Genomic DNA, 26,902 nt, shown 5'->3' with positions numbered 1-26,902 from the left:
ACCTAATCCTATAGATGGCGAATCTCCTCACGAATGGCTCAGAAACTTCGTTGATTATTACGAGGAAATCGACGCTGATTATAGATCGACTGATATTTTACTGACAGAATTCAAAAAATTGATTCGATTACAACCGAACAAGATTCAGTGTGACGTAATGAGAAAAATAATCGACTAGACTCCGATGAGCGATTTTCTAAATTTGTGGCGTCCCGATCATCTGATCGTTGCTAGTAGGAAAATTATTCGTGATATTATTCAGGAAATGTTATTCAAGCTGCATTGCGAGAAATTTCCAACGCTGAAGGTACCGTTATGCTACAGGCCCGCTAATACTAGGCGACAAAATATCGACGTTACTTTGCCGTGTGGAAAGGAAAAAAACTTGGTCTTGAATGATATTATCTTCGTTGATGTTAGTCTCGTTAATGACGCGATAAATGCAGAAAAATCACCGTGGAAATTAGGCTACGCAACAACGATACATTCATCACAGGGATTGACCGTAGATGGTCAAGTTTGGATCGTCGATAATAGAATTTCTTGGTCAAATCTAGTGTATTTGCCCGTGTCGAGAGTAAGAAAATTATTCTAGCTAGGTAGAATTCGAGTAAATCACACCAATGACGCTGGCGGTAGTTGAGTATCTTCTGGTACTATTTGTAATTCTTCCTTGGTAAATCCGCGTTGAGGCGCTAACGAATCTAGGATATAAATCGCTGGTCTTCCTGACGATCTTGTTACGGCGGATATTTTATGTGTTGTAACGCTCCAGGTTGGGTCGGTTGCTCTTTTTCTGCCTCCTTCGGCCTCGCCTTCCTTATACAAATATCTGACTGTGACGCTACCTAGTACAGGCTGAATTGTGGAATCTCGCTTTAGGGGTATATTCGATTTTGCAATTGCAATTGCGGGTTTCATTGCTATTGTTCGAGTTACTTCGTTATTTAGCGCGTTAATCACATGAGGCAATCTTGATACCCAATCGTGAGATCGATTATCTTGAATAAATTCGCGCGCGTACTGATATCCGAATAATCGTTCTGCAAGTGTTTTATTGAATCTTTCGACGATAGCTTGATTGCGATGAACACCTACGATACCGCGTCGGATTTTAACATTATTTTTTTTCATCAATGAAGTAACCGCGCCAAGAAATTCTCGACCCGGATCAACCTGGAGAAGATTCGGCCATGTCAACGGAGATCGAGAATAAATTTCGTTAAATGCCTTGGCAATTTCCGTTGCTGTTTTATTCGATAACGGCTCGGCTTCTTTATACCTGCTAGCGATATCAACAACTGTCAGGACATATTTGTACGTGACGCCGTCAACGGTATCGTGAGGAAGAAACATAAGATCCGCTTGATGGACCTCATTAGGGACACTGACGGTGAAACTCGCGTACGGTATTTTTTTAGGCGGAGGAAGATATATTTGCCAGATTGCCTGTTTTGATAGCCATGATTCAGCGACAGATTGTTTTACTTTAGCGGCCTTGGCGAGTTTGGCGATCGCTGATTTTCCTCGCCAAAATCCTCGCGGAGAATAATATATCTGCTCCATATTTATTTACCAGCACCGAATACTAATTTGCCTTTCATCGCGCCTTTTATCAACCAGGATGCCAATTTCTCTTTGAAACTTTTGTCAGGAATTGCGTCTAGTGCGTGAATTAGCTTGATATCAGCGAGATGCCTTTGTTGTAAATCTCCACTACGGTATGCGAGGTCGTGATCATAGCAAGCGTTATCGATGGCGTTTACCGGATCTTCATCTTGTTTGGGTTGGTTATTATCATCGAGTCTGATATCGAGCCTTGTTCCGGGTCCACAATAATTGTATCCAGGTAGATGCTTCTCTCCGGGATATTTCGCCCAGGGCAGCCCAGGTAGATTTTTCATGGAGGCGGCAATGTCTCCTCCTGTTCTAGTTTTTTTTTAACAAATCTAAACTTTCGCGTCTTACAAACTTCGCATTCTCCTGCAATTGCGTTCCTGTTGTTACGTGTAACGATTTCAGTTGGATTTATCGTAGCTGTGTGCTTGCGGCACTTAACACAATATAGATCCATGTATTTTATTAACATGAATGTAATTGATTATTCAGCCACGAAACGACGCGAGCAGGTAAAACATCATGCGGCATTACCGAATTCGATTAGAATGATAATCATTGGCCCGTCAGGATCTGGTAAGACACAATTGTTATTGAATTTGATCATGCGATGGCTGAAATGGGACAAATTGTACTTGGTTGCACCATCCGTTGACGATCAACGTTGTTATCAAGTGTTAAAAGAATTTAGCGACAATACCGACGAAGGCACAATCGAATTCATCACAGACATAAATGAAGCTCCATCCGTGGAAAATTTGGACGGTGATATTAATAATCTTGTTGTTTTCGATGACGTTATGCTGGACAAGCAGACCAACCCGGCTAGGATATTCTCGCGTGGCAGACACAAGAACACCGATGTTATTTACGTAACACAGAGATATACGCAGATTCCCAAGGTGATTAGAGACAATTGCAATATTTTATCTGTGTTCAATGGCGTAGACACGCACACGCTGAGAAATATCCATCAGACCTGGTGCAACGGCGACATGGATATAAATAAGTTTAAAAATTTGTTCAGCCGCGCTCAGGCAGCGCCGCATGGTTTCATCACGATAAATCTTCATGATCCACGCAGTCGGTATCGAATTGGTCTTGATCAAATTTATTCATGAAAAAGCAGCCCCATGTTGCAACAAAAAACAAAAAATTATTTCCTAAATTGTATTTTTCCTGTCTCGGATGCTACATTTACTAACACACCGGCGCGACCACCCGATGCACTCGGTCTGAAATGCATGAAAATTAGCTTCCGTAGAAGGCTTTATTTTTGAATTCTGAGGCTTCTACGGAGAAAGTTCTCGTAGGAAGCTTTATTTTGGCTTGACGCACTGGTCTGTTAAACTTCCCTGCTGCTATGTGTGTATTGAGGCGATTCTCCGCTAATATAACTTACAATTGTGCCCAACTTTTCCCCGTCGGAAAAGCGCGTGTCCTCTCGATTACAAAATATATTTCTCGCAGTGGCATCAGCAATTATAAAATCCAATTCAGCATCATCGATAATCAATCGTGAGTGATGTAGTTTATGATCATATGCACCACCTTGAGTAAATTTACCGATTATTCTTCGTCCAAGATCTTTTGCTGTTTTTTCACTATTGCAGAGTTTGATCTCGAGAACTTTAGGAGCCTCACCGACAATGACATCCAACGGAGTATTTGGACTCACTCGTGCGTACTCGCCAATGACTTCATCAAGACTGATACGCTCCGGTGTTGGTAACCAAACTGAAGTCTGCGGTCGATATGATATGATTGCTTCACTGACCGTCAACGATACCAGTATTCGGCTGTCAAGCATATATCGCAATAACACTATTGGCGCCCAACGCTTTTCACTGAAGTGTCTGCCAAACCAAACATAACAGCATGGATGAAGTTTTTGGGCAAATTTAAACGAAGTCACACGAGCAAATCCTGTCAGGGAAAAATTGGGTAAAGGACCGTTTATAGCAACTCGTCATCGAGTTTGTGGGATGTCCAAATCGCTTAAAATATTCGTTACACTCGCCCATCCCGAGAAAGCTTCCTGGGTAGCACGCAGTCATATCCACAGAAATTATATCCCGGTAGTCATACTGGGTATTCCACAAACCGCCGTGTCCATACTCGACACAACTCGATTGTATGTCCGAAAGAAACTCACTTCGGGTTGGTCTCCACGAATTTCTTTCTCTTGCAGCATGAGCGGCAACACTCGGAACTGTAAAACAATTAGTTAATAACTGCTCAGTGTTTCTTCGATTACATATTTCTCTGCGAGTTTTTTCATTTGTTGTTGCAGAGACTCCGTCCGGTATAAGTCACCGTTAGGTTTTACAAATTGATCATACTCGCCATCTTCAGAACTTTTAAACAACCACATCGACACAGGGTCGGTTTTGCTTATCTGTTTAATAAAATCAAATATATTTCCCTGATAACATTTCACAACACGATCCCGCGGAAATATCGTAACTGCGTTAGTCCAAGCGTGAGCGTTATGATTAATGATATGTATTGGAGCTCCGTATCGATTATATTTCGATTTGTATAATGCTTCCTCTATTATCGTTGTTACGGTTATGGGAAATCTTAATGCTTTTTCTAGTTCGGCGACATCGTTTATTGATGCTTCTGTGTGTTTGACCTGCTCAGCCCACGCTGTTATTTTAGACTGTCTTAACGCAGTCAGACCGTTTCCCCGCATCGCATTTTTAAAATGTTCCATTACTCGCTCGGCTACACAATTCAGCCCCGATGACGTAGTCATTGACGAAGTCGTCCTCATCGGGGTGAGTTTATCAATTTTTGGTTTTTTTATCGGATAGATTCCATAAATGACCGTGGTCACAGGATATGCTCGATATATGCGTAATATGGTTTATCAATCCCAGTCAGCATTCCTGGTTTGGAATCTTTACTTAACAGAATGGTCTTTCCGCTAGTGAGGACAGGGTCGAGTTTGTCATGGATAATCCAAGTATCGGAATATGCTTGCACAATAAATTTTATTCTGAAAAAATATTTCTGACTGCCTTGATGTTCATCAGGGGGGAGGTAATCAATAATTGTTTTTGCTCCTGCATCATTCATTGTAGCATCGATGACTCCGTCAATGACATTGACACTTTTGGTGTCGCATATAATTTTAAATGACGACCACACGTGAGGTGCGCCTTCGTCACGGAATTCTTTTTTGGCATTCCTGATAATATCAAACAGATCAGTCAGGTCTCGTCGTCGCGAGTCAGGGGTTAGTCTGTCAAGATCGAATCTCCCGGTGCCAATGGTAGATAATCTTTCAAATTCCTCCATATTATATTTAAGACAAATATTTAAATAAGAAAATATTATATATAGAATGAATAAATGCAAGTGGTTTCAAGTTGGGTCCGTAATTCCTTGTAATAAATCCTGCAGAGGTGAATTCTGCGGAAACCATTCCCAAAGCATCCGAAGGGGGAGTTTAGGACCAATACCATGCCTACGATGTGGTGTTAGGGTCAGGGGTAAAACACAGTTATGTGCAAGTTGTGGAGGAAAACGATACCGTGAACTCAAACGATATTACAATTAAAAAAAATAATGATGTTGCGCTGAAATGCGAGCGTGATTATTTAAATAAGTTTTCAGACAAATTATGATTTAGACAAATATATTATTATATAAATGAATCAATAATTTGTCCAACATCCAACCATTAAAAATTATGAAGCGAATCGCGAGGGAATAGTCAGATATTGCAGGTTAAAAAAAACAGTTGGTGTTGCTAATAATTCTGGTTATCTTAGATTCAGCACTGGGAATAAAAGTTATTATAATCACAGGGTCGTGTTCGAATGTTTCTTTCGAGAGATCAAAGACGATCTTGTAGTTGATCATATTAACAACAATAAACTTGATAATTCTCTTCAAAATTTACAGGCTATCACACAAGGCCAAAATGTTGCACATGGGAATGCTGGCCGTGGTAATAAGAGCGCCAAGAGAGTTGTATCCATAAATTTAGATACGAATGAAGAAATAATATTTCAATCAATGAACTCAGCTGGCAAATATTTTGATATTTGTAGGACTTCAGTACGAAAAGTCGCAGAAAAAATATACAAATCCGCTCTGTCAAAAATTAAACAAAAAATTGTTTTTCATTATCACTAAAATCCGAGAATTTCCAGTGGGAGATAACTCCGTTAAGTATATCTCATGCAATTAGTTTCCTCCCTTTGTCAGTGTGCAATACTCCTTGAGATGTCATTACAGGTAAATTTATCCAGCGCGACTTAGCGGTATACAATTATTATTATTTTTTTGCAGCTGGTCTAACACTTCCGCGTTCACAGGTATTTTTCAAATCAGAATTTAAATTAACAATATACACTACAGACGGATGGTTCTCCGTGTACAGGTAACACGATCTCCAATTACTTCCCCGCTGACTTTTGTCAAAGTGACTTCGTCATGGTGACTTTGTCAAACACGGGCGGGTGTATAATATTTTTTTTCACAGATAAAATCTTAATTTTATTACACTTGTTTGGTTTTATGGTTCATCTGTATTTTTTCTGCGATTATATTTAAGAAAAAAACAAATAAAACATTTTAAACAAGTGACGCCCATCGCGTGAGCTATTTTTGAATTTCCAAGTATCAGTCAACTTAAATACGATACGATCTTATTAGAAGACGGAGTCTTCGAAGTTCAACAGCAATCAGTACCATCTCGTCATATCCTCTCGTGGCGGATGCTTTTTGCGTCATTCAGGAGCCGATTTTGGGGGGATGGTATACCCGCTGTTGAATGTAGAAAATGACTCCGTTAGGATAAGTCGTCTTACTGTAAATACTATATGTTGTGCCATCCTAGGATAAGTTAGAATTAAGTTATATATACTCGTTGAACCGGGATTGTAAATAGTGTAAATACAATGCTGTAAATATGCTGCTATATGTACTGTGCCATCCATACTGTAAATACTATATGTTGTGATGTCCTTAGTTACTAGTGTAAATAGTGTAAATACTATTGTAAGCTCGCTAAAATGCGATGGCAATTTAGGAGCTTTACAAATGTAAATACTATATGTTGTGTTGTCCCTATATAAACCCGCTAGCCTATCATTTGGTAAGCTAGGGGTTCACATGGAATGTCTCGCCGCTTGCAAACACACCCTCTGAGCTCTCTAGACTGTTATTTGACAGGTTAGGGGCTCACATGGGGGTTGTGTTTCCACTCCTGAGTTTGGTAGCCTATCATTTGTTAAGCTAGAGACTCAAGGAGATGCGGTGTCTATTTTTTTTTTCTTTTAAATATATAATATTTATATATATATATATATATGAATTACGAAAAAATCAATAATGTGATTGTTGCTATTAAAAAATTAGAAGAATGCGGATTTAATATATCACTAAATCCTGAAACAATTATGTATGATTTTGAATCACTACATTAAGCTAAATGTGCAGGGCGTTATATTCTTCCTGCTCAATATCGATTCATAAAAAAAATTCAAAATAATTTGCATAAATCGCTGGCTACAGTAGAAGAAGCACAAATAAATGAATTTGTTTCATTATCTCATGCAATTCAAAAGATTAGGTTGGCATTTGCTCAAGAGTATGAAATGAAAAAGATAATAAATACTCGTGTGAGAAAGTTGAAAAATTGTCCGCTGATGAAATCAAGGACGAAGTCAATGACGAAATCAAGACTGACGAAGTCAATGACGAAGTTAACGCTGACGAGGAAGTAAATATCTCACCTTGATTTACCTGGAAATCTCCTTGATTTCGTCAAGTACTTGGAAATGAAATCGAAAGTAACAAAATATATCACTTTTTTTTTACTTCCTCGTCAGAGAGATAGCATTTTTATTAGTCGGTGGGGTTTAATGCAGGAATGTGCATAATTGAGAATTTGATCTCTGTCACATACGGTTGAAATAATATGCTCACGTCTGAGACTATCTAACTGTTGCTGTGTTAGTAAGAAATCTTCGTCTCCGTATTCATCAATAATGAATTTAACGTTAATTTCTTCTTGTGCAAATGCAGCCCTAACTGCTTGCTCGATCGCTTGTTTGTCATACACGAACACATCTGTGTGGTGGTACATATAAATTTAATCAAAGATCTAAATACGCGTATATATTCAAGGATTTGAGGTATACTGCAATGCGCAATCACAACATGATCTTTTGTTAGTCGCTGTAGTTGCACATCAGTTAATGTAAAATCGTCATTACCGTATATATCAACAATTATTTTTTCCGGGGTAACTTTTCCGGTTTTGACAGCTTCATCAAGAAGTTCTTTATTATGTATGAAACATTTCACGCGGTGATACATTATATAATACTTGCTTGATTAATTGTAAAACTGTGGAAGTCTATGACTTGGAAATCGTTTTTACGTTGGAAGTCTATGACTTGGAAATCCTTAGGATTTTACCAGGAGACTAATATGTAGTGTTTCATTCTGCAGATCAAGAGGATGCCCACACTGGTCTGTCAGCACGAAATTTATTCTGGTCAGCCACGGATTATGACATCGTAGATAGACCGGACTGATTGGCTCTTGCACAATCAGAAATCCAGGTGGTTCTTTCGGAGTCAATGAATAAAGAATAAATCCTTGCTGGGCTTGATTTGATACTGTTGTGTCTGTGCTGTAACTACCATCAATGACATCACACACAAGATTGACTGCGACCACATCAGTTATGTTTACGATGCCCGGGGATACATGCTGGCCTTGCCCGGTCGGGCTATTGTTGTGTCTGAGGACAGTTGGCTCCGGTAGTGATCGCCTGTGTTATGTCGTCGAAGGACTCATTGATGAGGTCGGTGATGGATTTTTTTAACTCGGGAACATTATACCCAGGAAATTTAAAATCTGGCTATGTGGCTTCCGTCAGTGAATAGGCAGCTAGAAATTTTTGTTTATAACGATTTATGTTATCATCAATATACCTGATTGTTGCCTGAATTACTCGCTGGTTAATATATTCCATGTCGGCAGCAAGCTGATTTAATATTTCAATGCGCGTAATAATTTCACTGTCTCAACTTGCTATATAAAAAAGATGTTCTTGGAAGAGCCGCCGTAGCTGCGTTGTGTTTTATGTAACTCATTAATTTCTCAAAATTTTTTAATAATATCTTTTAGTGTAATTGTACAAATGTAGTCTCCTGTGGGATCTTTTTTGAAAAGAAACTCCCACTCAGTATCGTCCGCACCGTGGAAGGTAAAATCAAGAGCAAACGTTGAAAATATTTTTAAATTATCCAGATGTTTTTTATATGACGGGGTAATTTCATGATGATTGTTTGTCAGTGACATAGTCAGACTTTTTAGGCGTTGGTGGTATTGGTTGTGCCGGTGGAGCAACTTCAGGCCATCCTAACACTGTTCTGATTGAGCTGTTGTATATATCCACGGCATAGTCTGGAGTGTTTATTTCGATCGCGGACGACAGCATTGGCTCATGAACAGTTATTGCTATTTTGGATTCCTTTGTTGTGATATTTTTTATTCGACGTTGTAATTCCTCATTGATTTCTTCGATTTGATTTCATTGATTTCTTCGATTTGATAAGACCCGGTTGGTAACCCAATGATGTTCCAGTCTGGCGTGCCATCGGGTTTATTTTTGTATGCAAACACAAATGAATTATTTGCTGGTAATCCACCAAACGACGCTAATCTGATATTGGGCCAACTGTGATATACTCGTAATTGTGCTAACGCGATCTCGCTTACTGGAATCGCACTTGGAAAATTAATATTGAATTTTGGCTTAGTTGAGGTTACTGTTAACAAAGATGTTCGTGCCGGGCTTTTATTTGCGACTATCTGCTGAAGTAATTCCGTTGACATTGTTGTTATTTATCTGCTGTCGTTTCAAATCGAAGTACTTTGTACTCTGGGTATAGTCATTGTATATCTTTGCGCGAATTCGGAATCTGATATTGTTGTATCGTTGAGACTGGATGATATCAGCGCTGACAATTTCGAGTAGGTGCTTGTGGCCGCGCTGTTTAACTTTTCATACTCGTGCAATTTTGTTAGCGCACACGAGGATATTTTTTCGCGATAATATTAGCAACTCCTGCAGTTGTCGTTGATGTTGAAACTGTAATTGCGACCACAGCTGTAGCTGCGATTGCAGTTGTCACTGGTGTCAGCGCTGATAATAATACTCCCGTAGATGCAACTATCGCGGATACCAAATATACTATTGTGTCTAACACGGTTACACGCCGTTTGCATTTTTTTACCTTTGCTGTGTATTTGTTAACAGTATTTTTAAACTCTGACTGCCATTCGCGTACTTGATCATATCTGTATTGTTGTGCTGTTGACTTCGTCAATGAGGCCATTTTATTATTTTACACAGTAACCAATTGAGGCGTTTCAGCTACAAATTCCAGACACCACCAGTAACATGTTGCGGTTAATTTCTTGTCGGCGGATTCCTGTATAAATGTTTCTTCAGTTCTGCTATTTAATATGATAGTCACAACCCCGGAATACTTGTCAGTGGAATGTCTCCAGGGATATGTTGTGAAGATTTCAAATTTAGCGGCACTGAACACAGACAGTCTGTGCACTCCAGTGGCTGTTGCTGTATACCGTGTATACTATGTTGGTGATATGCCCGGGAGTAACTCCAGTGGGGGCTTTAATCAAACTGGTTTTGTTAACAATCTCAGGAATCCCCGCTATGATGTTTTGCTGTGTTTGTTTGATCGTGTCAATGTTGGTCTTGATATCAGAAAGTTTTATGTCAACGATGAGCGGAGTGCCGAAGAATTTATCTATGACCTCATCAGTTTTTTGATAATTTCTGCGAAATCTTGTAAACGCGCCCACGTGAACATCATACTCAGCCTGCAACGTGGTTAGTTTACCGTCAATGGCGCTAGTGCTTGTGTCAACATATTGTTTATTTGCGGCATCTTCCGACAATGTTGGATCCGCTAACGCAGTTATTTTGTTACCGCTGAGATTGAGTTCACCTGTCATTGTATCACCGGTCTTTTTTACACGCTCCACTGCAGCTTTTTGTGTATCATCTCGCAACGCCGCGATTGATATCAGCGAATCTCTGATTTTCCGCTATCAGTGAACACAGGGATGTTACCCGGAGTGGCTCCAATAACCCTACGAATTATTTCATGCCATTTGATATCGCTGGTTTTTAGTTTTCCATGCCGGTCCTGAAAAATAACAACCTCATCTGGATCTATCCCGGTCAGACTTAAAAGATTATCGATTTCATCTTTGGTCGCATATTTTGTTTCGACATTATTTGATAGGAAACTGTTTAAATCGACCCGTGGTATACTCGTGCACGACTTTGTGAGGTGGTTTGGTTGATGATGATATCGCATCAAGAACATTTAATACTTCACGACCACATATCGGAGGATCGGTCAGTGTTTGTGTGGGTAGCATTGAGTACCACACTTTCCCTGACTTTGTCAGGGGGATGTCTTTTGTATATTGGAGAAATTCAACTGGCGGTGCTAACCCATACAAATCAAAATAGATAATTCCATGTGGATCGATCGCGTAAGCAACCCAGTGAGTTCCTGGACCATCACTGTTATCAAGATTAATGATTCCGGTTTCTGGATTATTTGGTTGTTGTGGTAATTGATCTCTCATAAAGAAGCCTCTGAAATTTTTTATATTTAATTGTTTAACAGCATCGAGCAAATCAAAATTTGACATCGGTGTGAAAATGCTAGCATTTTTTGAAACCTTTTTGGGTACCATGATGGCGGAGTTCCTGGAAGTCTTAACCCTCGTCCCTTTTTTGTATCCTTTCCCTGTGGCTTTCTTTAGTGCCATTCCAGCAGCGGTTCCAACAGCTCCTAACGCGGCGGCTTTAGCAACAGCTGGGGCAGTAGTAGCTATCAGTAATGGTATCGCCGCAAGAAGAGGAAATATACCGCCGGTTTGAACCATATCTGTGACCGCGGCTGGAGAGAAATCAAGCTGAGTTCCAGTTTTCACCTGCTTTGCTTTTTTGAAATGTTTTAGTTGGGTTTTAGTCAGCGATAACTTGTTTGGACCACCGCCATAGATTTGATCATTTTTTAGCATTATCGTTGTCCCACATGCGCTCGCGTTTTTCACTTGTAATTTTTTCACCTGAGCAGGAGTCTGAGTGACATTAACGTGACTGTATGACATTTCTTATAACTTTGCGATTGATCTAATTGTCTACACATTGTTTTAACAATGTCGGAAAACTACATGTTTTCTACTGGCGCATCAACGATTCTCATTCGACCACTAATACCTTCAAGCAACGTTGATTTATCGCTGAGGATGACCGCGATTGCTCTGTAGTCACCGTGAACAGCTGCATGAGCAGGATCAGGGACTGGTAATGCGCCGACATGAGCTCGGAAGTGAATATCAACAACAGACTGCTTGGACAAGTCAAGATGCTCCAGTGAAAAGTAATAAATCGGATACAAACTTATGAAATCAAGTTGTGATATTTGCGTACCAGTATCTATATTTAGGTTATGCGTGAGGAATGTCAGCCAACGATGATACGCACACGCCATGTCATTATTTGTATAATTCAGTGATATATCTTAGGATGGTTCTTGCTGACCCTTTATTCTCAACGAAACCTCAGTAACGTCAAGTTTGTCAAATATCATATGGGATTTTAGTTGATTATTTGTCCGAAAAACATCCTGCAGCGCAATAAAGATATGTCGTGGCGCAGAAACTCCCTGTTGTGATGCTATATGCCAAGTAAATACATCCCTGACTCGACTTGAGATGGTGTCTGTGGTTACTGCAAGCCATGATAACAACGATTTACCACCTTGATTCATAAAAGAAAGCAGTCGCGGCTCTTCTGTGACCGATGGAGTTAGCACTGGCATCCACAGTGAAAGTTTTGTTAATGTTACCATACCAGCATCAGCAACACCATGTCATCGCCAGATCGCATCATTGATGTCGCCTTTTCTGTGAAGCATAACTTTGTGTTTAGCTCCAAACATGACCTTTTGGAAATCTCTGCAAAATCCAAAGATGTGAGTAAGTGGAATCGCACATGAGAAATTTCTGGTATCTCCTGACAGCATTGCTTGACGTGTTGCAAATCCCAAGTTGTAAGTCGCGCTATTACCTCATATAATATCAAAAGCAGTGCCTGGTCTAGCTTCGTATTCAGGACCAGCAGCAACTGGCTGTGGATCAGATGCAGTATTTTGTGGTGTTCATATTTTAGCATACCTGATATGATTGGCGCGGTCGGTGATATCCTTGGCAAACATCATTGGTGGCCCAGCTGATCTTATGTAATTGTCAGAATATCTCGCTAGACCAATTATTGTTGTGGCAACATCGACATCATTTTGAATTATTTCGATATTTTTTCCATCAATCATGTATGCGGCGCTGCTAAACAATGCCATGATTCCATTGTTGACAAAACCAACTCTGTCATTGGCGTCGTAGTTAGTGCCATCTGCCTTTGTAAGATTGCCTTCTACTTCAATAAACGCCTCAGATGGCAAAAAATATCTACTTGTATCGTGAACTTGAAGTTCAATACGCCCCTTCTGATTTGGATCTCGTGCATCATAGGAATAAAATTGATAATCACGCACTGATCTGTCTCACTCGACCGGCTCATCTATATTGAATGCTGTATCAGATATCAGTTTGAACATTTTATACTACTGCATGTGATTTCAAATGGATCATCCCGCTATTAAATTTGCTGCAATATTTTTTTGCATGTCGGATTCCATTGCCGCTAGTTTTTGATTTGCAGCTTGATTTATTATTTTACTAACATCCGCGGGCATGGTTTCGGTGGTTGGTAATTTCACCGGTTTGCGTCTCATCAGTCGCGCTAGTCTTTGTTTGATTGCCGAGAGTGCCTTGTCAGCAGCACCAACAATTGCACCAGGAGCTTTTTCACCAACAACATTAATGGCTTTTATAGATAATTGTTTTGCAAGAGGACCTAACTTTGGTGCCAATCCTGCAAATAATCGCTGAGCTGTATCGCCAAGTCCGTCTCCGTAAGTTGCTCTATAGATTGGTAATTGTGAGTTTACTGCTCTGACCGGCACAGGTTTGTGTCTGTTATATATGACCATGTTATGCTATTGTCATGTGTCTAATCGCGGTAACCCTAGTCACTATCAACGAGCTCATCGACGAGTTCTTGATACACATGAGCATCCATGATGCCACCTTGAAATAATCTCCAGCAAATATCAGAGGCCTCATTAATTATTTCCGGTGAGTTGTTTCCAGCACGTCTTCCTCCAATGAGAACTTCTAGCCGAGACACATCATTGAAAATATTATCAGGGCAAGGAATTCCAGAACCACTGCCAGTGGGTGGTGGCTGAGATTTTTTACTTTTCTCCTCCTCCTGTTCAAGCTCTTCAAGTGATTGGTTAAAAGATTCATCCAGTTCAGGATTAGCAAAAGTTACCCCCTCAACATCAGATGTTGGCGGCGGAGATGGATCGGCCACATCTGCATGTGGAACTGTTATCGACCGTGATGGTTTCTTGGGTCTTCCTCGTCGTTTTTTCTCTGTCTGTTGCAATGGCGCAGGAAGTGAAAGGTCTATTTCAGGCTGTCACACAGGGGAAGGTTGACGTCGTTTTGCTTGTTGTTTTTGCTCTTGTACTAATTTTTTTCTTGTTGTTTTTGCTCTCGTATTATTTTTTGCTGTTCTCGTTTTTCCGCCAGTTGCTGTTGATGCGTTATTTTTTGCTGTTTTTGCTGTTCTTGTTGTTCTTTATTGTAGTTGCTTATTCCATTAGCAAAAAATGGATAACCAACATCTGTTTTGTCTATGGTGTAGTCGTTTGTAGCTATTTTATACAACCAATCACCCCAAGTATCTTTTTTTGCACTTTTAACATTCATCTCGTCGCTGAAAATTTTCGGCAGCAAACCTACCAAAATCATAACTACTATCGGCATCTGTCAATTCAAATTCCTCAATTCGCTTTATACCCTCAGGACTTAATCTCGATTTGAGATCAGTTATTTTTCATCTAGCAGGTTGCAGCGCGGATTCTTCTCGCAATACTTGAATAAGACTTTTTCCTTCTTCTGGCCCTCCAATAGCAGTTAAAACTTTTTCAGTGATTGCAGTAACAGGTTTAAATAATTCCTTTGCTTCAGTTGCATACTCAACTTGTGCTTGTTGTTGTAACTGCACATCCTTTTTAAACTTTTCCTTCACCGGTATATATTTTTTAAGTGCTTCTGCTCGCTCCCTAGACAACCTGGCTGTGTAAGATTCTGAGTGTACCATTATTTGGTATAAGTAATTTTTAATTTATACCCTCGAGTTGGGTTAGATACAATTTTTAACTTGAGTGCAGCAGAGAAGGGCGATGACAGGCAAACCATGCCAGGATATTTTCCAGAGGCAGACACACAGACGTGATTTATGTAACACACAAATACCAAAAACGATCAGAGACGACAATAACAGCTGACAATTTTAATTCAGAGCAGCAGAGAGGGCAGAACAACACCGAGTGTTTTCACAAGATAGACCCTTGTATTAGCATGAATAGTTGTATAGGTAGATATTTTCATGAGATAACCATTCAAGTCAGCAGAGAAAGCCTATTTTGTCATGTTTACTAACTGGAGGGTTCATTTTGTGAAAAGAATCACTATCTAAAATGTTCTCAATAGAAGGCTCTGTTAAGAGAAATAGTTTGTGGGATTCGCCCTCTCCGCTGCTCGTAGTATTGAGTTTTTTCACATTTAAAATAATATCTGCAGCTGTCTCTCACAACATTGTTTATTTTTGTGAAGATAAGCATTATTCTTTATACATTTGTTCTTACCTAGTACATTCACAGCTTAACATGGCTCATATCTTAAACAGTTTATTACCATATCAATAATTTAAGGAATAAACAAATTTCACTATACTGTATACAACACTAAATGGAATTTTCAGAGATCAACAAAATTTGAGTAGATGGTGAAATCATTCAGTATTTACAGACAGAATATTCAGTGTGCGTGTTTGAACAGAACATTCACTCTGTATGGGTTATCCAACATACCATACACAATATATGCACAATGTACACCATATACAACCAAATCAGCCAATTACAGAAATTCCAGGAAATATCTGATCAGTATTGATTCTTGCAGAACAAGATATAATAATTTATTGTTATGCATTGTGATTTAATCATACTTCAGTTTTTAATTATTTAAAATGTTAAATATGATTTTTGCTTTCATTTTTCTTATAACGCCCTGAAACGTTTTGAAACTTGAGTTGTTTTTCTGAAAACATCACATACATTTATGAAGTGTATGTTGTATCACATGTACTTTGTATGATTGAGTATATTATTGTGTATCAATTACTTGTCATTTACATACATTAACATTGGATTTGTCGAACTAAGCTACTCTAACAGCGTAATATTAACTGTACATTTTCAATTCCCACAACAAAACAATAATGTTTGAATGTTAAAATTTTAATATTAATTATAAATGTTCACTAAAATTTGTATTTCTCATTACAGTGTTGTTGATCAAGGTAAATCCAGTTATGTTGGTCTTGGAGATTATGAAATTGGTGACTATACGAGTGCAAGTAATACTAACTCTTCAAATATAATGAGAATATCAACAGATGAACCAACTAGATATGGTGTCAGTGACATGAGTTTTTCATCTGAGTCAGAAGAAAGTATAGAGTTTTAATCAAGTTCAGATGATGAACAGTATCATCAAGTGAATGAAGCACCTCAGTCTTACCTATCCCATGCCACAGATCCCCCACTTTATGCCATAGCCCCATAACAAGATATATATTGTAGTGAAATCACAAAGTCTGAACACGTTATTGCCCTTGGGGCTTTGCCAATAAGACATAAATTGTCAAATGCTAAATATGTGACTTTTTGGACTTAATTCATTTGCATCTTCCTTCAGCAAACACAGGATTAACAATTGTCAAAGATTTGAAGGAAAAAATGTGAATTCAGTAAGGAGTATCTCAAATACAATTTTTATGGTGAGATCTGCAAAAAATTGATGAAATGTGTGAAACTAGGGGCTGTACATGTGCAACTAATAAGTATGAGCAAACATCTCTTTGGAATGAAGTTGGCTCTGACAAGAAAGAAGACTTCCTTTCGTCATCAAAAATAGGATCGAGTGTCTTCGAGAACCTATTATTGTTGTTGAAATTGGAAATGCCATTTATGGTGCTGTTCCCCCCAATCATGATGAAAAGGACTAAAATGGCTCTCACCATTGCACAGCAGAATTTCATACTTATACACTGTAGTGTCAAGCTCATGTGGTGAACAGATTTGGACATGTTTATGATTGTATATGCACCAGATATTTTCTGGTCAGGATTTAACTAATTTTTCAGGATATCTTTTCATACATGTATAGTTTGTGTTAAACCAACATTTTTGTATAGTGATGTTCTTTTGATAATGAACATTTAATTACATATGTGGTACATACAATAAATGATGTACTACTTCAACACTTGTGGTTTGTCTTTTTAAAGCAGGGGTCAAGTATGTGTGTGTGTATGGTTTAGTTTGTTTATTTGACTTGTGTCCTCTATTTCTCAGTATATATTTATCATAGATTTGAAATAATAGTTTAGTTTCAAGTTCAAAAATCTGTGTTACAGTGCAGTTTAGTCATGATTGCTCTTTCTTTAGGTAATTAAAAATAATTCTTGGTACCAATCTTGAAAATTGACTAAGTTCTTTTCCAGGGTTTTCCATGCTGAAATTTATCCAAAAAATTCTAAGTCTAAACTGTTCATGCTTTTCCAGGGTTTTCCATGCTGAAAAAAGTCAGAGTCCAAAATGTCCATCATTTTGCAGCATTTTCCATGATGAAAAAAATCAAAGTCCAAAATGTCCAGCATTTTCCAGGCATGTCCAGCATTTTACATGCACAATGTCCAGGGTTTCCATGATAAATTCTGCATAATATTTCATTTGTCCATCGTTTTCCAGGGTTTTCCATGTTTTTCCATTGTATTCCAGCCTTCTCCAGAGTATACGATGGAAAAAGTACAGCCGGGTTAATTTCTTTAATTTGTAAGACATATCTACCACTTAATGTGCACTCATTATAATCTGTTCTTTGCATAGCATCTACAGGAGATACACTGTGTGCATATTTACAGTTTGGCATATAATTCACTGGATACAAATATTATGTTTGCAAATCATTTTGGTTTGTAAATAAATCTTTAAAAACAATCACATTCCAAATTCAAGTTTTGATTATTCATGATTCAGTCAAAAAGATGAGCCTATTAACTGTCTTTTCTTTCCTATCTATGCATTTTTCTTTTATCCATTAATTTAAACCCTTGATGCTTTTCTCATCTACAGGTCAACATACATATACCATACTATTTTTATACATCTTTTCTCATGAATGTAATTACTGGCATATGTTTTTAATGTGCAGTATATGCTTAAAAAAAGCATAATATTTTATTTTTTGTTAACTAAATAAAACAATGGTTTATTAGATCTTCACATACTTTGTTTTATCATCATATTTTTCTACAGTCTCAAATTTCACATTGGAAAAAAAAGTCTTGCCCTGCTAGTTGAGACCAGCATCATAGATATTTATTGTATTCCGATTTTCTAATGGATATTTTTCCATGCTTTTACTTGGCTTTCTTTATAAATTATAGGATGTTAATACACCTGGTTTAGCAACATTCTACAAAACAACAGTCACACAAACTGCAGGAACGAACTGTACATCACCTGAAATGGTCTCCAGCAGCATATTGGAGCTTCCCCAGAATATAACATGGTTTGACAACAGTGACATAACTGTGAAATTCTCCTGTGGCATTGAGTATCCAGTGCCATTGGGGACTGTTTTCTCTCCGGATTCTTCTACTATCACTTTTGCAAGTAAGCAGTTTTTTCCCGAAAATATTTCTTCCAAATGTGCACACAAGTAGGCATACACATTTCACTTGTCTTTGTGTTGACAGGGGGGTTTTCAGCTAGATTAATCATTAATTTTTTTATTGATTAATCATTGATTTTTATTATTATTATTAATCATTAATCATTGTTGTTGATTAATCATTAATTTTGCTGTTGGATTAATTGCTAGGAATCACAAATTGTGGTCATTAGAACATGTATGAAAGACACTATAAAGCATTCTGGGTTACTAATCATCAACTACATCATATACTGACAGATAGCTTCGCTTTTCTACAGAGAAAGAGTCCTCTCCCCTTGATTCAGGCAGAAGAGCAGATAGTCAGATAATTCTAAAATTTCAGTAATGAAAGGTAGCATGTAACTATAAAACACATGTATACTATCCTCAGAAGAATGTCATTAGGTTAATATTTCCAGTTAACATATCTAAATTATCATTGAACTAAAATAACTGGTCTGCAAAATCTTGAGACCTCATACCATTTCCAGATGCATAACCTTGAATATTTTGCATGTGTTTAAAATTTTCATGACACAGTTACAAATTTGGACATAAATGCCTACATTTGCATCAGTATCAACAGTTTTAGGCAATTATCTTCTCAGAGCACAATTAGTAGCTAATGATCAAGTAGTCTTTAATTCATGTGTCTAAAATTACATTGATAGAACCCATAAACAGTTATGAGTGGACTACTTATAAAGTACATGGGTTGGTGTTACCCATATGGTTTTCTGCCAATAATATTTTTGCCACTTTTGGTATTTAAAGTCAAATTGATGGGACATAGAAACAGTTGAAAGAATTTTCAATACATATTGCAGCAGTGGATGCAAGTGCCAAGGAGACTCATTAGTATCGGCTTATATTATACAGGCAGCAAGCATCAGTTACCACTATGATCAGTGACAGAGGCACATAAGGTGATCAAGGCTGTACATGTGATAATGTTGAAAGACAGTGCAGATTATAAGGTGAGACAAACAAAAGTGGAGGTACAGACAAGTAGATAGTGAGTGGCAGTTGAATAGGCAGAATCCAAATCGACAAACAGTGACATGGTAGACACAATACCAACAGGAAGGTTTGGGCTGGTAAGTCTGAAAAGACCTATGTGGCATGCAGCAAACATCAATGGCAAGTATGCCTTGGCCCAGAAAGAAGTATATCTTGCAGGAGTGGAAAACAGTTATGTTAATGCTGTCAGCATGAGGAACCATGGGGGTTGGCTGTGCTGGGAAGCTGCATGGTCCAGGAAACTGTCTTGAAGTGACATTTTGAGAGTTGATGCCCAGAATTACATCTGTGCTCAGTGAATGGTGTTCTTCCTACACCAACAAACCTCTAAACATTGGGACTAAATGATGACCCCAACATTAACTTTCATGGATGTTTCACAAATTTATACCACATGCTGTCATCCTGCAATGTAGCTCTGACTTATGGTCAATATTATTAGTACCAAGTGTTGGCTGAGATTGCTGCCAGTATGGATATGACCAGGAGGAAGAAATATAACATGAAAAGTTGTCTCAACTTTGTGAGAAGCCACAATATACAAAGGCAAAAAAGCTGACTCAAGAGACATCTTGACAACAGTGCAGGGCAGGATTAGGAAATGCAGGCAGATGCAAAAAGACATTTGAAGTTCCCACTGGACATCAGTAACACCAACTTCAGACCTAACATTGTACAGTTATAGGGAGGTTCCAAGAATATGATTTTGTTAGAACTTACATTGCCATGGAAAGATGTGATGGAGACCCAGGAGAGGACACATATCAGCAACTCATCCTTGAGTGCAATCAGAATTAATCATAGGCCAGGAATTGATGGAAAATGGATGTCATGGCATTGCAGCACTGACCCTTTAGTGTGCCTTGGTGTCATTAGGATTGCATGAGCAGTAACTACAAGAATTTAGACACCAAGGTTGGCAAACAGGCCAAGGAATCCTCACATAAGATTTGTGGAATTGTGGAAGAGTGAAGAGAAATGGATAAGTTAATTAGCTTCAGGCAGAATGTAATCAACTTAGTCAGCATACCTCCGGAGAACATTGTACATTTGTGTCAAACTTCTGTAACCTTATCCTTGGTTAGCATACCATGGCTGATACTTAACACAAAGGCACAGATGATGCAAGCCACCATTGGTGCCTGGAATGTATGCAAACTAATATATAGTACATCAACAGATAGACCTGAGAGAAATACAGCTAATTTGTAGAGAACTGGCCAGATTCAACATCCAGAGAACAGTCTTGTGTGAAACTTGCCTTGATGAGAAAGGGCAACGTACCAGAGTAGAAATATATTACACCTTCTTCTATAGTGGCCAAAGTAAAGAAGAGCCATGTGAAGCTGTTGTTTGGTATGCCTTGAAATAACAGCGAATTCACAGACTCACAAATCTCTCAAAGGGTGTGAATGAAAGACTAATGTAAATGAGACTTTCACTGTCTGTAAAAAGACATGCATCCACCAACACTGCCTTTGCACCCAACCTTACCAACCCAGATTAGATCAATGAAAATCTTTATGAATACATGGAGTCTCTTATTGCAGAAGTTTCGAAGGCAGACAAGCTAATCATTCTCGGTGACTTCATTACTAGCATTGGCACAGGTCACAAGACATGGCCAGATGCCATTGGCTAAAATGGCTTCAGTAAATGCAACAACTACATATGAAATACAAGGAACACAACCTCCTAATCACTAACATCCTTCTGCCATGACACGATGAATGAAAGAATATAATTGTAATCTCCATTTTGGCTCACATGCATTAAGTGCAGGATAGCTTATGCTATTCTCCCTCTGTCCCAGTCGTAGTTAACATTGTCAGTTTTGATGTTAGCACATGTAATATTTTTGTGTGAATACAACACCTTCCATAATTCATTAAGTACAAATGCAATGCCATTTTCTACAATGCCACAAAAATAAAATTATTCACAAATTATGCAGGTGAAATTTTTCATTTTCTGATGGGTTTTTATTTTTGTTTCAGTTAGGGTGACCTGGATAGAAATGCAGAAGAATAATATGACAGTTTCTGATACAAAACTGACTCTAACATCTGGAGAACCTGTTACCTTGACTTGTGTGACAGGAACCAGTCGACCTGATCCAACCATAGAGTGGTTCATAGAAAATCAGAGTAAAGGCAATGGAGCCAATCTTACCTTCATCCCAGCTGACTCGGATCATGACAAGTTGATATACTGTCGAGCCTATAATACTAATCCCAACATGACAGTGGAATCAGCCAAACCCAGGATGTTTGTTCGAGGTTTGAACCTTTCCATTCCAAATGGTTTTGTCATGTAGTCATAAAACATCAATTGTCTATATATCTAATATGCATTATTGCTATATAAACTTCTGTCAGCTTTAATATGTCATGCTATTTTATTTTAGGTTCTGAAATATTCACAACAATTTGACAGTTTTCACCTGAATTTCCTGGCAAGGATCATTTTCCTGATGAGGCCGCAATTGCATGCTCCTGTCAAAGTAAATTTGTTTCATTTTTATTAATAGCACATGATGGGATGTGAATGATTAAAACAAGTGCTACTCCAGCCAATAGACTGTCAAATATAGTTGTCCTTATTCAGATTTAGGTACGTTAGATATGTCTGCACCAAAGATGGTAGTGGGGAATACCAGTCCTGTTTATCCCCTGTGACTTTAGCATAATTTGTACACATTTTGGCCTCAAAAGTACACCCTATGCATGGAGCTAACAATTTACACATTCGATCAAAAAGGTTGCACAGATCCTAATTATCTATTCTATTTCTGAAATTTATTCTTGAAAATGTATTTTGTATGACAATATTCCCGAAACATGTTTGAATTCTACCTGCACATGCTCAGTAAAAACTGTATGGACAAGATGTGTATGGTGGATAAACTACAAAGAATACAAATTTGGAGGCCTTATGATTCTATAAACTGCATGTAAAATATCAAAGCAGAAATATAAAGCGTTGTATCAAGATACATACAACTTTATTTGCTCATTAGGGAAAGTAATATTTTTGTGCAGATCTGATCTTTTTTTGTTTTCATGTTGGATAGGATGGCTGTAGTACAAATTTGTCTCCCACAGTGAATTTATGGCAGTACCATAATATTAAAAAATCAAAGTTCTGAATGATCATGAGCAAATCTGTATATATCAGTATCGACATATCCTTGATGTAAGTGTCTCTGTAGAGAAGACCATTTGAGCCTTAACATTTCTTGGATGTAAGTGAGTTTTAAACATGCAATTTTAATTCTGCACCAGATATTCAAAGGTTAATTTCATTAATGAGTTTTCAAAACTTGAGTACGTAAATGGACTGAACCTTCATCAGTAAAGCATTGTCTATATTTTGTACAGTTGCATCTAATATAAGCTCTCAAAAGATTCAATTTATTAAAATTTTACTTTCATTATCAACTTATTCTGGCCAGCCAGAACGCTCTATTTTATGTTTACCTATTTCTAGACTGGTACCCATTCTTCTGTATAATTAGTACTGTGAGTCCTGTAAGTGACATGTAGAGTGAAGGTACATGAGGACTTTGTAGATCTTGGAGCATGATATCAAATGTTTCTTTGGAGACAGCTGCAGTCAAAATTTGAAGAAAGATAGGGGATAACATTCAACAGAGCTAAAGCTATCATGTTTAAATTGATTACAGGCAAATCTCCCATTCATCACCATTTTCATGATTGAAAGGATCATCAATATCTAGCAGAGATATTTCATGCATTAAAGGAGCTTACTACAGATCACTTAAGGATTAACATTGTTAAAAACAAACAGTGTATGAATGTTGAAATTATAAATGAATCAGAATAGTCTGCACTTTATTCATATTTACATTGTTGTTTACAGCCTTCATTTACACCAGACCAGTGTGTTTGCAGTTAGGTCCATAATTGGATATTTTGCAAACAGTTCTTCACTTTAGGTTACTTTTTTTGAGAGTTAAATGTTTTGCCTGTCATCAGTTGAGTACTGAGATATTTGTTAGTCATTCATATTTTTCTGGTTATAGTTAATCCCTTTATCACACACTGAGAATGAGTCTTACGGTTTACATGTAGTCATATTAAATATTTACTGCTGATCAGTATAGTAATACGGTATGTAATGTTTTTGACACTTATTCATTTTAGCTTTACAGTATAACAGCTTCTATACTTCACATAAAATTTGTGTTGTCAGAACATTACTATGAGAGATTTGATAGACACCAGCAATATACATGTTTGAGTCTTGGATATTGCACGAAGTATTTGATGTCAAATTTATGCCATGTAAGATCAAAAGTAATACTCATCTTGATTTATAAAATTTAGCCAGGTTAGTTTATTTGAATGGAGAACTGCACTTTTTTGACTGACGGATTACAAGTGTCTTAATATGAGGGTCTTCTATACTGGATTATATTTGCCCATCCTTCTATCCATCAATCTACATGATTGTTCATTTTTTATCCGTCTTTTGCTTGGGGCTCCTCTGGTCTAGTCATGCTGACAAGGCTAAAGTAGTGAAGTTATGGCTTTTTCCCAAATAAAAATTGGGCCAATCAGCTGTCCAGTATGTCATTTTGTGAATAGTCTTATTGCTATGATCATTCTTGCATAGATGGTCATATCAACATGGATGCTTTAATAAAGGATTGATTATAATACCTAGTTGGTCCTAATAAAAATGGTGTAAATCTGACAGTATGGTCACCACAATGACCATCATGAAAATCATGATGTATGACTACTTTTTATGGATGGCTTCTTATATATCAGCATTGTGCTTTCATTAAAAGACTTTTTAGGAAGTTTGCTTGGTCCTAAATGGTAATGGTAAAACTCTTTTGTCCAAGTGGGCCACCGTGGAAGCCATATTGAAAATCTTGGTAGACTACTGTCAATAACTGATGCCAAGAAAACTTGCAAACTTGCTTATAACTTAGGGGCTGGTGTGGATACCATTTTTGTTATAACAAATGCATAAAAATCAAGTTTTAAGGTGTATTAAAGAAACAAGTGTCTGAAAGTGTACTGTTTAAACAAAAGGAGTCTTGTATTGTTGTGCAAAAAGCAAGGATGCAATACACAGTCTTTGCAGGTGATCAGTGAGGTACATGTATATGTGACAAAACTTCTTCGAGTTGTTTTCATTGATCTTTCAAATATAGGTTTGATGGAAAATTAAAAATATTTATACCAAAAGGAAACTATTTTATTAGAAAAATATTTATATTGACAATTATTCTCAGAACAAATATAAAATGAGTATTCGGACATTAAACAGCAGGGCTAGCTTCCCCTCAACAGCCTTCTTGTTTCCAAGCTGGGATGGCAAACCCTACTTCAGATTTTAGAGGTTAGTAACTCGTGCTCTCACTTATAGTGCTGTCTGTTTCTGTATCTTGTGGTGTGCAAGTTATCAAGGGAGAGGTGTATTGTTATTCCTCCAAAATGGAAAGTCATATCAAAATAGAGTTCTCACTAGAAGACTTTGTGATTGTTGTCCGTCATTAATTAAAATGGTGCAAATCTGACATCCATGTTAATGATTTTGAAATATTGTTATCCCTACTTGTCCTAATGCATGGCAATATTTACAATGCTGTCTTCTTTGCCCTTAATATAATTGATGTCACTTTGGCTAGCAGTACTTCTAACACAACCACTAATATTTAAAAATCTTATTATCACTATAAAATCGACCACTCTGCTGGCTTGGTGGTTAGAGCATCTACCTCGGAAGTGGGAGGTCATGGGTTTGAACTCCGGTCAAGTCGTACCAAAGACTTAAAAAAATGGTACTAACAGCTGCTGCGCTAGGCTCTCAACATTAAGAGGCTAGTGTTAGGACTGGTTGGCCTGCTGTCAGGATAATGTGATTGTGAAGGACATCATACTACATGTCTGTGGCATGATGCCCCAGTGCTAGACATTGCTATAAACTGCCACACTGCAGACATCGAAGCGATGAAACTAAAAAATTGTTAAAGCTACGTTAAAAATCCTAATGACAAACACACAGACATCACTATAAAACATTAAAGATGCTTTCAACACTAAGCAGTTAAAAAGAAGAAATAGTCATCTTTTTAATTCCTGTAAGGTATTTCAGTGGAGAATCAGTTTCTTTATTTTTGCAAGGAGTTGGAAAGTTTTAGGAGATTTACAGATAGGATCTTGGCATGATTGTTTTTCAGGTTTTAAGAAGTCACCTTTACCTTAGAGCTATTGTTTTTATGCAGGCTCCATGATGTACTTGATGCTATGTTCTTTAACCAGTGGGCAATATAATATATCTAGGATTCTTGGATTGGTCATGTGATGAGTTTAATATTATCATATTTAAAGGTGAAGTGATGAAAAAGCATAATTTAAAACCTTGTAGGATTAAAACATGCATCCTTAGTTTATATAAATGTAGGTGTAACTTAATTTGGAACTGTTCCTTCTTTCTGTCCACACGGCACATACTGCACTACTACTATTCCAGAATGCAGGCACATTTTGATTTATTACTGGTTAGGTTACTATCTTGTTCATTTTGACCCATGATCCCTTCTAAGATGTTGGAGTGAATTCATATGAAACATTTTGTTGTTAAATATGATGCACAAAATGCAGTTTTTAGACAGGGCTTATCAGTTAAGCCTTCATTACAAAATCACTGTCCATAAAATATTAGGGAACCAGACTCAAGTTTCAAGTCACATGGACAGACTTTAGACTCTAAAGCAGAATTGAAAGGAAACTTCCGGCACCAAATATTTGACGGTTGGTCCATTATGTACTTCTAGAAACCAACTTTAGGGAAATATAATAAAACATAATTTTTTGCAATCAATATAGCAAGTCTTAATTCATTTTCATAAACTAATATTTTATTAGTATTATGATTTGGTTTTGTGACTGCAAGAAACATTTTGTTGGGGGGGGAGTTAATGTTCATGTGTGTGAGAGAGAGAGAGAGTTAATGTGAGAGAACACGAGAATTTGGTTGGATAGAGATGATGGTTGAGGGTAGCAATCATAACAGGAAGCTAAAAAATGAATATCCAGTACAATAAGCACTTTAATTATGATCACATATTGAGCAAGAACATCAAAGAGAATTACGTAAATTTCTGCAGGTGTACATACAAACCAAAACTGCAAAGTAGAATTAATAGCAATAATATTGAAGTTTAAATGCCTATAAGTATTACTTACTTACGTACCAAAGCTATTACATTCCGATTGTACGT

The 26,902-nt window shown here is 37.6% G+C and overlaps 3 protein-coding genes across 3 annotated transcripts in view; 2 read left to right on the top strand and 1 right to left on the bottom strand.

The window, feature by feature from the left end:
* LOC149772617 (uncharacterized) overlaps positions 1–17,167 on the top strand; it is a 40,024-nt gene extending 22,857 nt beyond the window's left edge. Inside the window, exon 3 of the mRNA XM_089947558.1 lies at positions 16,188–17,167. Within this exon, the coding sequence (XP_089803684.1) occupies positions 16,188–16,368 (181 nt within the window). The 3' untranslated portion in view covers positions 16,369–17,167. The remainder of the gene's footprint in view (positions 1–16,187) is intronic.
* The window catches only part of LOC149772614 (uncharacterized), a 419,962-nt gene that overhangs the window by 287,209 nt on the left and 105,851 nt on the right, over positions 1–26,902 (bottom strand). The window lies entirely within an intron of this gene.
* Positions 18,357–26,902, top strand: part of LOC149772616 (synaptogenesis protein syg-2-like) — a 64,727-nt gene continuing 56,181 nt past the window's right edge. Inside the window, exons 1-2 of the mRNA XM_089947545.1 lie at positions 18,357–18,581; positions 21,639–21,920. Coding sequence (XP_089803671.1) covers positions 18,434–18,581; positions 21,639–21,920 — 430 coding nt within the window. The 5' untranslated portion in view covers positions 18,357–18,433. The remainder of the gene's footprint in view (positions 18,582–21,638; positions 21,921–26,902) is intronic.

The sequence above is a fragment of the Sinohyriopsis cumingii genome, unplaced genomic scaffold (genome assembly GCF_028554795.1).
Source record: "Sinohyriopsis cumingii isolate HCF-2022 unplaced genomic scaffold, ASM2855479v2 utg001339l, whole genome shotgun sequence".
Lineage (NCBI taxonomy): Eukaryota > Metazoa > Mollusca > Bivalvia > Unionida > Unionidae > Sinohyriopsis > Sinohyriopsis cumingii.
This window is presented reverse-complemented; position numbering and strand designations above follow the sequence as displayed.